We start from the raw sequence: 12,604 nt of genomic DNA, 5'->3' as shown, positions 1-12,604 counted from the left end.
ATAAAAAAATACCCAGAAGTCCACTGCAAAATGTGACATTACAGACTTTGGATAGATTAGGTAAATGTGAATGAGCCGGGGTTTTACATTTTTGAATTTGGAGGGATAAGATTTAAGCTTTAATCATGCAACACTTTCCTCGGCCTTTTTAGCAGGCATTAGAACAAAAGCTGCTAAAAAAACACACAACATGAAATCAGAAAAATGATCAAATAGACAAATAACACAATACAATCTTAAATAACACGACGCCCAGGTAATTAAATGAGAACATATAAAAAAAAAAAACATGCATCTCTTTCGGACTGCATCCTCTCTCTCTCTTTCTCTCCCACACACACACATGCAATTTAATTATGAATCACCCAACACAAGACATGGACTTCATCATAAGAGGTGGAGCATGCAATTCAATTGATTATGGGCACGGGTGACTCAGTGTGAGAGGATGGAGATGATACTACCGCTGGCAGTCAGCCCTTTCCTTTGACTGTATGGAAGCTGCTTGCCTTAAATCTGTCAGTAACTGCTCCCTGCATATCGTCTTTTTAGAAGGTTTTATTTATCCGTCTGTGATTTTCAGACACCGATACAAAAAGCTGCGACCTCACCAGCTCACAGAAGCACAAAGAATGAAAGAAGGATGGATGACCTCGAGAATAGGGACCGGTTTTTTAAAGCTAACATGTAAAAATGGGTCACGCTAGTGCGCACCGAATGCATATATGCATGCATACAAGCATCAAGCCAACTCGTCTGCTGCTAGTGCACAAATTTCATGTATGAAAGTGTTTTTTCTGAGGCGTGCATGACTGTGTAATTGATTCCGTGTCCTTGCAGCGGGTGCATGCGTGAAAGGGAAAGGAAAAAGCTGCGGCGCTCTCCTGTCTAAATATCCTGCTCGGCCGCGAGAGCAACCTACATCAGGCAGCAAAGTGCTTGTAAGTGCTTAAATACAAGGTCCAAAGAGGTGAACTTTTTAAATGCAGCTCTCGTAGTGGGTCAAGCGAGGCTCTGCGGCTGCCATGGAAAGGGATTTTGCTTTTATTTATTTTTTATTTTTTAGCTGCAAGGGTCCGTTTGAGGACGCAGATATTAAAATTCAGGTTTCATGTTAAGGAGAAGAGCAATTTCTTTATGATGTTATGGTTGAAATTAGTTATGCTTTTGAGGTGGATAGATGAGAATCGAGGGGTTCGGTATCTTGTCCAAGGACAATTGCACATTTAGCGGGGGGCTCAGGAATGAATCCAGCAACCTTCCAAATAATAGTGTTCAAATATAGTCAGTAACGTCTCCAAGGATCCTAGAATCATCAAAGAGGGAAATTATGGAATATAATTTACTCTGTACTTAATACTCTTTCATATGGGGAAGTGAGATGTAGAAGTGGAGTTGGCAGGGTGAATGAATACAAAAATGAGGAGGGAGATGAGAGAAAGGGGAAATGACAGAGAGGGAATTACTAACAGCTGATACAGAAAGCTGCAGAGTGGAGAAGAGAGATAGAAGGACTGCAAGGTGTCCTTTATTCATTCCAACCAATCCACCGCAGGCTCAGCGTATACAGTCAGCCAGTAGAAAGACCAAGATAATCAGCGTCGTTCGGAAATGCATACTTAACTTATAAATTCCTGTAGAAGTGGGATTAACCCACGGTGACGGTGAACCCACTTCTATTTCACAGAGGATTGTAAAAACGGACGCGCACCTTGTTCTCGTCTCAGCAGCTACAACCTGATCTGCTCCGTTGCACCCGCTGTCCTTTATATCACATCAATACAACCTCATCACTGATGAGCGCTGAGCCCATGGGCAAGACCCTCCGCCATCCATCGATTCCACCCGGCACAACAAATGTAGCAGGAGACTGAAGCTACCGAGCGCAGGAAATTAACCCTTTATGCTGTGCTAATATTACCATATAGAGTTGCCCATACAGACAAGCATACACTGAAATTCTGCCCAAACTGCTTTCATTGTGTTCCATTATTGATTCCAATCAAAATTCTTGTCTTTTTCTTACAACAAAAGCATCACACCTGCACGTTAAATAGTGAAATAACCACAAATGAATCATCGCTACAATCCTGCTGTCAGGTAGAAGATAGGTACACACGCGCTGCCTCTTTGACACAAACACACGCCAGTGTGAATGTATGACAGGGTTGCATAACCTACTGACTGTGGATGTGGGTGATGTAAACTGAGCAGCTGTCAGCCTTTGCTTATGGGGGAACAGGAGCTAAATCAGCAGCAGGCTCAGAGCTCCTGTGAGAAAGCGGGTCCTGATGAGGATTGCGGCTAATATTATAAACTCAACATAATTAATGTCAAGAGCTGGATTAACGAGCACTTTAATCTTGATGCAAACACACGTGCACGCCCATTTGCCCTAAGGATGAACTTCTTCATGTGGACTTGAAGGGTTTCTGATTGAGTTGCATGCTCCCTCTTTTGCACAGCAGCATTTTCTGCCAAGCAATAACCAGCCTTGCACATAGTTTGCTCACATCTCAGATGCTCTTAAAGCCATCAGCTAAATAAATCAGATTATCATACTTACTTTACAAGTTTTCATAGTTTTACTTTTAAAGAACCCACACCAATGACAAAAATAATTAAAAGAAAAAAACTGTCTGAAAAAAATCTGATTTGCTAGTATAAAATATGCCTCTAAATTCTTTTCACAAGAGTACATGAAGTACAAAATGACTAGTTGAGCCATAAGGACGGATTTCTTAATTATATATATATATATTTGGATTAGTTGTAGCTAGCAAAGGATTAAAAATATTTGTTTCCGAGTACAGACCTGAAATTGTAGCAGGCCGCTCATTCTTAAAATCTTCTTTAGATCAGATATAACACAGAATACTGACTAAAGCAGGCAGTGAGGGCATCATTCAGCGTTGACCCACCAATGACAGATAAAGCAAGGACTAAGGGTCGCCTAATGGGGGCGGGGGGGGGATGACAGGAAAGGAGGAATTGCCAAATAAAACGATCAACACTGGATCTGAGATCTAACATGAGCTTGCGATTCTTGGAATCTCTGAGTAGCATTGCGTGAGGTCATAGGTCAGAGCGCCGTCAATTCTGAGACACTAAAGATGTTGGGATGCGGGAGACTCGTCACATTTTAGCAACTCTAAGATGTAGTTGACCTATGCTCAGTCACAGCTTTGTCCTTTTCCTGAGAACATAGAGAATGTGTTAAGGATTTAGTGTCAGTACAGCTGAGTGCTTGTGTGTGTGTGTGTGCGTGTTTGTTGTCTTACTCGGCGTCGGCTGAGGCTGTCCGGGCTGGGCGGAGAGGGGCTGGGAGACTTTCCCGAATGAGGAGTGGAGAGCTGACTGGCCGGCATTCCGTTCACTGGAGGAAGGAAAGATGAAAAAAAAAAAGTGTAAATGGAAAAAGGAGAGGCTATAAATATAAATATTGAATTAGATGATGCCGTAAATCTCGGCGTGTTTTCTAAAAGAGTCACATTTCTGTGTGTAACAACAACCCACACTTCCGCCCTCAGCCTCTACAAGAACGAGGCTGAGCAGGAGGAGAAGAGGGCGAGAAAGACACACGCTGAAGGAACTGAATTCCACTCTCTGGCATTTTATCAGTTACAATAAGAATCGTGTTTCTCCTAATGTCCCTGAATGAAGCTGGACACATCTGAGCATCTAAACATAGTGAGCATCACATAAACACGGCGCGTTCCCGGCTGCATGGCCAGAAGTCAACATGGAATACCATCCTGTCCCCGTTGCAGCTCTTCATGCACTCGTGACCTCCAGCTTGGTCTACTTTTCCAGCTGCTACACAGCACAGACACTCTCTGCGTTGCCTCATTAAACAAGGACGCTGGATTAATTAACGCCGTGGCTGAATCCTGCGTGTGGTCAAGAAAATGTCAGATAAAAAAATAAATAAAAAGACATCAGTAGCCCTGCATGAAATACGAGTCTGTCCTCGATTTAGTTGAAAACATGAGCTATTGTCCAACGGCAAGTGAACACCTCCTCAACTCAAATCGACTCCTGACCTTCTGGTCTCGCTATGAAACAGCCTCGATGGTCAGGGAGGGTACTTTGAAAATACATGTCTGTATTTAATGTAAATGCGATAAGGGTAAAATAAATGAATGAATGAGTTACCCTTCTGGAGTTTTTAGATATCTATATTTAAACGATCCAGTTTACACTCAGAGACAGGGGCGGTATTTAATCCCCCTGCTGAGCTCAAACCCTTTTCTGGATCATTCACCACAAAGGAGAGTGAAATATTACCGACTGTCAGCGCGCCTCGACAAGACGACGCGCAGGGATGAGCGATTGTTTCATTTGATGCGATTCCTGGACATTTTTCCATTGATGAAATTCAGCATCAGCGTTACGCACGGGGACAGACGCTCCTTCCCGGTTACACAACGACGAGGTGTGAACGTGAACGTTTGAAAACATCCATCGATGATTTCACGTTCTAAAAATCCAACAGCTCGCTTCGGAGCCGTCGCAGCGGAGGAGACCGAAGGGGAAATGTTTCGTACGAATCAATGGGAATAAAGATGAAGGGGTCGGAAATAAAGAAATTAATAATAACAAAATACTGCTTAGAATAAAGATGTCATTTTTAAATCCTACCTTCCACTTCCAGCATTATGGCAAACACAGTGATAATCCAAAGGGGGGTGAAGACGACACCTCTGCACGCGCTCCGGTGTGATAGTAAAGTGAAATGAATGGGAGACGAAAGGCGTTAAACTGCACGGAGAGGCTGTGTGCGCACACTCTGACGCGCACAAAGGGAAGAGGGGAGAGAAAGAGAGAGCGAGAGGGCTGGGTGAGCAGTGGGGGGGGGGGGGTAATCACTCTTCCAGGTTACACACTGGTGAGCATTAGGCTGTAGGTTTCTCTTGTTACTGCAGATTCACACTGAAATACGTGAAATATACTGCATGGGTAATCTCCAACCCTGCAAGCATGATGGATGGATGGAAGAATGAAGCGGCGTAAAGGGATAGAGACTTGTGTCTGATAATCACAGAGTTTATGGTCAGACGCCCAAATCTTCCTGCACGCATTCATCTCGCTTTGACGCACGTCGAGCTCCATTGAAGGAAAGATGGTGGTTTAGGTTTTTTTTTTTTTTTAACGACTATACTGTTTTATGGTTGCATAAAACTCCATGAGGAAGCTGTGCCAGAAATGAACATGGGCGAGCTCCTCATGTGTCTGCCTCTGTAAGATGAGCCAGATGATACCAGTATAGGCTGCATGCTGGCATGCAGAATATAACAGTGGGGAATGTAACACGGACACGTGCTGCTAACATTAGACAACAAGAGGCCTAATATGAGTCAATTAAAGCTTTCTCAATGTCAAAGTAAAAAAAAAGCATCTATAAGAAATATTCAGGACCGAACTTCAGGGCAGTGTGGGGGACCAATCAGCAGTCAGAACAGAAACTAATGGAGATTAGTATGTTTTTAATTTCATCTCTGATATATAATCAATATTATTTAGTCAAAGCTGGTTAAGTGGTCACAGCTATAAGAGATCCACCCACTGACAGCCCTATTTTACTCCACATTAACATTCATTTTAATCCATAAAGTCCCTTGAGTGGTCTTTTTAAACAGATTTGATTGTATATCTTGCAAATTAAAAGTGGTGTTTTTCATCTTTTATACATACTTTCATTTATAAAATAATCATAGCGTTGAAAAAACTGTTGCGGTTTTTGACATCAGCCCCAGGGTTGCATTTCTCTCGCTTTCAGCAGTCTCCAAAGAGCTAGCTGGGATTTCATGTTGAATCTGTTTGTAGAGACAATTACACAACAGCTATTTTCCATTTAAATGCGTGCGTGTGTGTGTGTGTGTGTGTGTGTGTGTGGGGTCAATCTCGTTCGCTTCCTTGTGGCAATCCAGATGCTGTTTCAGAAACACAATGCTGCCTGCAGGACTGTCATTATCTTGTTGAAAATGCTTTTCCTACAGCCTCTGTAATTTCTTACATCCCTACTCTTCACTCTTCAAGAACAATTGTTCCCTTCATGAATAGATTTTTTCTTTTTTTAATTGATGAAGTTTGCAGACTTCGTCACAGTTCATAAGTGTCACGTCTCCAAGCTCACGACAGCGAGAGAAAGGTGAGAACATGAGGAGTGACGCTCGCCGACGCCATCTGCAGTTCTTTGTTAAATATGGCTGACATGCGGAATCAAGAGGCGAGCAGAGAGACAGATGGTGAGCAAGGGAGAGAAACTACGTCCGAGGGCACTTTCTCACTTTATTTCGGTCCGTTTGTGAACGGGCACTCATTTGGGTTTGTGTAAGAAATGGCTGACTCACAACGACCGTAGCTACACACACAGAGAGGAACAACTGCCAGAGTGGGTTTGGATTTCTCTCAAAGTAAGATTACCTTGAATCTGCAAAAACGAAAATATACTTGGATAAGCAGTTGTTCAATTGTTCTACCGTAATTGTCACGGGTTGATTTAGAAACACTGAATACAGCCCACAATAGTTGATTTACTTGCAGACCCTCTGTTGGTCTTCATGGTGCGTTTGTGTACGGCTGTTCATCTGTCCGCAACACACACTTCAGCTCATCAGGGGTGACAAAGTCTGCATTTGCATAATGTCTGCATTTACTGCATGGAAAATAAATACGGGACTTAAAGGTTGCTCCTTGGTTCATCTTGCCAAGTACGGATGAGAAGCAATGAAATCACTGTAGCTGCAGTTTCTAGACATCTAGAAAATGTCTGTCTAGCATTCATACTTTTAATTTCATTGACAGGGTCTCGGATAAAAAGGTTTTTGAGTGCAGCTGTAATTAAATAAATGATCACACCGTTTTAAATAATACATCAATGTTCATTTGAATGCATTATTCGGCAGAGTTAATGGTCTTAAATCCTGACATCATTATCTTGTATAAAACTATTAGAGACAGCTTTTCAGATTACACTGTGTATATTGCAGATGTATTGTTCTGTAAGTCACCTAAGTGTGAAGGTGCACTCATCCTTCTTGCATTGCTGTATCATGCATTTTCCTCACACTAATCTATTGTTTCTTTATCATAATATATCTGATCACTATCCTTTAATGTATTATCATCAGTGAAAGCACAGCACAGCACAGAGCCTCAGCTGTTGTTGACTGTTAGCATAATGCATGAGCAAACTGTCCTCAAGGGACGAAGGACATGCAGTTCTTTTCCCAGTCAACTTAAAAAAGCCACCTCGACTTTGAGCATCCGACTAACAAAGCAGCAGACTCTCAGTCAAGGTCAATCAGCAGGTCAATCAATTATTTTTGAATCGCTCTGAACTTTTCCGCTACGAGCGAATGTTTTATTCAAATTGGGATAAAACAGCCGACAGAATGTCAGCAACACGCTGATGCTGGTGCTGAAGGACAGCGTTCCGAAGAAGAAGTGGAAAGCAATGGGACTGAATCAGGATTCTAGGACCAAGCGTACGTTTCCCCACTACCACAGCCCAATTCACAGGAAGCCACTGCCATATATGGTCGTCACAGTCTGTTGTGTATGTAGCTGCTCTTACTGTGCTACGTTTCTATGGAAACCAAGACGAGTCCCCTCGACGCCCACCCCGTCTCAGTTCTCCCTCACACACACACACACACACACACACGTGTACACACATGCACGTGTACACACACGCACCTTCATTCCAGACATGCTTCAGCCAATGCTCAGATCAGATGGAGTATGACTCACTCTCAACCTTTTCCCAGAGTTTTCATCCCTCAGCATCCATGTCTGTCTCTGTTCATATCAGTTGTGCTGTTCTCTCCCTCCATGTCACATCATAACACACATCGCATTAACAACTGCTGGTTTTCATTTTGCACCACTATGTGTGTGTGTGAGCGAGTGAAACAGCACAGTGGAACAGCTTCTTTCTGTGGGTTGCATCACCCACAGTCCCATCCGGCAGCCCGTTGTGTCTGGTCTCTCAGATAAAGGAGATAATAAACCAATATCCCTAATGTAATTTACTGATGAAAGGTCAAGAGTGTGATTGTGAAATGAGATGTTTCACACATACCCGTCACCCCACCCCCATCCAGTTGTTAGAGCTATTGGGAGCCAGTTTTTCTATTTTGTGCTTTGTATGTTTGCTGTTGATGCAAGGGGAGTGTTGTAGTGAGACCGTCATAAAAAGGTCATTCCAGGGCACAGACAGTGAAGTACACGCCATCTTTCGTTAATTTGTCAGGTGAATAATGGCTGCAAGATTGAGTCACCAACCTTCCTCTTTTACAGCGTCTAATTTTTTTTTACCACTTTCATCCCCGTTTGCTTTTTTCTCCACCCCCTTGTGAAATCATTCTCATTTCAATTCATATTCTGCATGCGGAAAGACACAGCTCTCCCCCTTCCTCCCTGAAAACACACACACACACACTGCAGTGGCTGCCATTGAAGTGTTGATTCATATCATTTTTTTTTGTCGAAATGCTGCTTAAGTAATCAGCTGCAAGAAACAAAAACAAGAAAAAAGCAAGTCTTAGGAAGCACCCATCACCCGACTGCATCCATCAGGCGTGAGAAAGCCACCCGACACACAAGAAAGAATGTAATTTAAGCTGTAAGCTATTTTTAATTTAGTCTTTTAGTTTAAATCATATTGAATCAGCTGTGTTTTTGTTTAAAAGTCTCAGCATTGAAATATTTCTGTCAAAGAAAATTAAGTTTGCATCCTTTCACCCGACAAACTCAAATCATTTTATCAGACAAAACTTCAAGACCAAATAAGCAGCAACTATTTTGAGGGAAACTTCAGCTACGAAATGGTTTTAGCTTTTCACTTCCGTACCGAGGTTGGGTGACTGATTTGCACCTCCACCAGGCAGAGAGCTCCACCTCATCTTTTAGTGAACAGGAATAAAGAGATTTGATTAATGTTTAAACATTTTTAAGCTACATCATACTCTCATCTTTTTTTCCTCCAAATAATTGAATGTTAATTTAATATTTATTACACAGTTAGTGTTAAATCAAGTCACTGCCATCTAATCATATCAGTCTTTGTTTTTCCAGCATTGTTTTGCTTAGCAAAATTTACACCAAGGGGAAAAATAAAAATAGACTTATTTATCTTTCTTACCAGAAGCAGGGGACTTGCTGCATCCCGATTGGACGACTGTCCTGGCGGAGCCTTGGCTCAGAGAGCCACACATCCTCCCGTAGTTTACAGACTTCACCAAGCGACACTCTGCAAGCAAAATGATGGTCAGAGACGTTCAGGTACGATTTGGACAACACAAATTCCTTTACATAAATGTATTCATTCACAATCCTGGACATGTTAGTCTACATGTAGGACTTCAGTGAGATCCTGTGACAGCATTGTGTTCTGTGACGTTTACTGTACATATAATACACCTTTAACATTACAACAATGAGCATTTAAATCCATAAAGCTTGTCGCACTGACGTTCAAAGTACACAGCGTTCCATTGCGCTACTGTAAGAGATTTTAGATTGATTATGACCTTTACACCAAATCACTAACGCATTAACGCAGCGGTGATTGGTTTTGCCTTTAGGTCGCCCACAAAAATGAGTTCTTAATTTCACTGGGCTTTGCTTTCCACATGCAATTACTGCAGTGTTAAGGGAGTGACAGCGATGACTCACGGAGGTCGGATATTTTATAGACACACAGTCTTGTTAAATGAGCCATGTGATGATACTCGCACATCCGGCCTGCCTCCTTCGCCTCCAAAACTTTGCTCCTCTCCTGTTCATTACCTCAGCCCCATTATAGCTCGTTACATATTTAGACCAGGGGGGAGAAGTAGAAATTACACCCAGTCAGGCTGGTGTGTGTCCTCATCTGCGTGTGTGTGTGTGTCTATACGACAGTATGGGTGAACATCTATCCCTTTGTGTCTGTGTCAATCATCGTGGCCTGGTGATTAATGTTCAATGCAGAGTGTTAACATCATGACAGTGTGCCAGCGCTAAAGCAGAAGAGATAATTATAGCGATGCAGACAGGAGGCGGAGTTGTCTGCATCTCTCCCTCTTCCTCTCTCTCTCTATGAAGGATTTCAGCTGCAGGGCTCATTTTGTATTTGGGTCGGAGGTTTAATGAGAAATGCATGGCTTGAAGCAAAAATACAGAGCAACAGAGATGAAATAATGCAATGTTTTCTCAATTTGTGAGTTAGTAAGGAGCTCCTGGATGCTTAATTTAAAGCAGATAGCATGCAATATATTACAAAGGATTATGGGGTGGGGGGGGGCATTCCTTAGCTCCACTTCGAGGGTCCTCAACGATTCAGACATGAGCTTTGAATAATAACGGCAGAGGAAAGAGTGCTTGTGGCGTCATTGCGTGTTTTTGTGTGTGTGTTTTATATATCAGTCACCCCTGCAGCCTCGCAGATTAGGAAAGTTTATTCGATCTCAAAGTAAAGATACATTTACCGAGGTTAGTCCCTTATGATCTACGTAATGAAGACAGCAGTGACCGGCTCAGCTGGAGAGGAAAATTGAGAAATAAAAAGTTATTTTCTGTTCAACAGCCTCAGTAACACCCACACCTCTACACAACCCCCTGGATTTTGTGGGATTACAACCCGAGTGGACGCCTCGTCTTGTCCCTCGTCTGCGTCTCCGCTCAGTTGTGTGTCGTTAGTCCTCAGTATAGGAACACTGCTCTTACTCATTTTCAACGCGACACAGGCACTGAAGAAAGCTCCTCACCTCCCCCTTCGACCACAGCATGGTTTTTCGTGCCGCCATAATAAACTCCAATGATTATATTAACAGCAAGAAGAACTGCATTCAGTGCTTTCAGCTGCAAGACTGTTTAAAAATGACAGATCTGGTTTGTCTTTACATTTGTCCTGTCTCTCAGTGATGAAGAGTAGTAATGGAAATGATCTCTGACCAATCTGCAGTCAACAGCGCCTCCAAGATCACACATGAAATTGCCTTGGCTGATTAGAATCTTCACGGATGTAAAAAAAAAATAAAAAATAGCAACTGGGTACAAGGTTTGCCAATGCACATATGAAACTAGAATGAATAATCAGAGATTGCAGACCCTCGCCTCTTGTGAGAGAGTAAACAGGGCTTCCGGATCAGAGGAGCCAAACCTGCTCTAGCTTGCTTCTCCGGAATGGGACAAGATACAACTACAACTGTAACATATATGAAACTAGAATGAACTATGAGTGTGCACACCAAATTTGAAGTCTCTAGCTCCAAAATTGAGGTCAGGATGGACTCCTGAAAAATGCCGATTTTAGAACGAAAATTAGCTCTCAGATCCGGATCTCGCTGAAATTAGTCATGGTCATAGACCTTTAAGGAGTACTTGTGTGATTTTTTTCAGATCCATACCGCCATATGTTTTGAAGAAATTAAGAAAAATGTCAAAAAGTGCCCTATCTCGCAATGTTAAAGAATCCTTTAAAACATTGCAGAATCTGGCTCCAGATCCGGATCAACACCATTCTCGGGGAGGACTGAGCCACGGACAGAACCTTGCTTGTGTAAAAATTTCAAGTCGATTGGGTTACTAGTTTTTGAGTTATGCGTGCGGACAGACAAACAAACAGACCCAGTTGCAATTCCCTCACCTCCCTTTCGGCGAGGGTAAAAAAGACTACATTCAAAGCAAGCCTGAGCTGCAGCTCTTTACCAGCATGTAACCTGATCTGTTCTTATAGTTATGCATAAACAAGTGCTGGTTGACAGGAATTATGAATTTAACTTACAGAGCATAAGAGATTTATTAAGTGTCATGGAGATTCTCATCAGGAGCCAATACCTTCGAAAAACAGTTTGGTTTTTTTTATACGAGAAGGCTGCCAAAAAAAAAGAGGCATCTGTCCATTATGTTTTACAAACGAGAGGAGAGAACTGGGCAAAAGAGAAGGCAGGGATGAGAGGGGGAGGCTGGCGACTCAGGTGGAATCATATTATTTAATGGTTGAAAGGATGAAACAAATGAAGTGGATCTGAACAAAAGCCGTGGCACACTCATCCAAATAGGGAGACAGAAGGAGAAACGAGAGGGTGAGAATACAGACGAGCACTAAATGGCAGCAGCAGCCGAACAGTGAAGCTGAAAGGAGAGACAGGCAGAGAAAGACAGATGGGTGAAGTGAGGAGAGAGCCAATCCCCAGCAGGCCGTGATGGAGAGACAGGCCCAGAAGAAAAGGAAGAAGAGCAGCACAATAAGTCAGATGATGGCTGGAGTGCAGCAGACTTCTCCTCCCATGAGGAAAAAGAAGAGAGGAGAGGGGATGAATTGTAATGAACTGGACAGCCCACGCAGTCTCCTGTCAAGTGATCCAGGGCAATGTGTCACACAGAGGGAAGAAGAAGAGAACGGGAATGGATTCCTTACAAGTCAAGGAGGAGAGTATGGATAATGCCTAAATTAAAATAAACAGAAGAACACAGTCGCAGGCAGCTAAATAACGGTCCACTGGAGAAGAGCTGGTCATTTCATTATTTAGTTTACCGGTAATTAAGTTTGATTTCATTTAGACATTAAAGAGAGAGAACCGTATCCGGACGAGGATGCTAAGAAGGGGACTTT

At 42.6% G+C, this 12,604-nt stretch overlaps 1 protein-coding gene across 1 annotated transcript in view; it reads right to left on the bottom strand.

The window, feature by feature from the left end:
- dclk1a (doublecortin-like kinase 1a) overlaps positions 1–12,604 on the bottom strand; it is a 32,960-nt gene that overhangs the window by 8,300 nt on the left and 12,056 nt on the right. The window contains exons 4-5 of the mRNA XM_068744127.1: positions 9,149–9,256; positions 3,282–3,376 (exon numbers count right to left, since the gene is read on the bottom strand). Coding sequence (XP_068600228.1) covers positions 3,282–3,376; positions 9,149–9,256 — 203 coding nt within the window. The remainder of the gene's footprint in view (positions 1–3,281; positions 3,377–9,148; positions 9,257–12,604) is intronic.

Source organism: Brachionichthys hirsutus, chromosome 10, assembly GCF_040956055.1.
Source record: "Brachionichthys hirsutus isolate HB-005 chromosome 10, CSIRO-AGI_Bhir_v1, whole genome shotgun sequence".
In the NCBI taxonomy this organism is placed as follows: Eukaryota; Metazoa; Chordata; class Actinopteri; order Lophiiformes; family Brachionichthyidae; genus Brachionichthys; species Brachionichthys hirsutus.
This window is presented reverse-complemented; position numbering and strand designations above follow the sequence as displayed.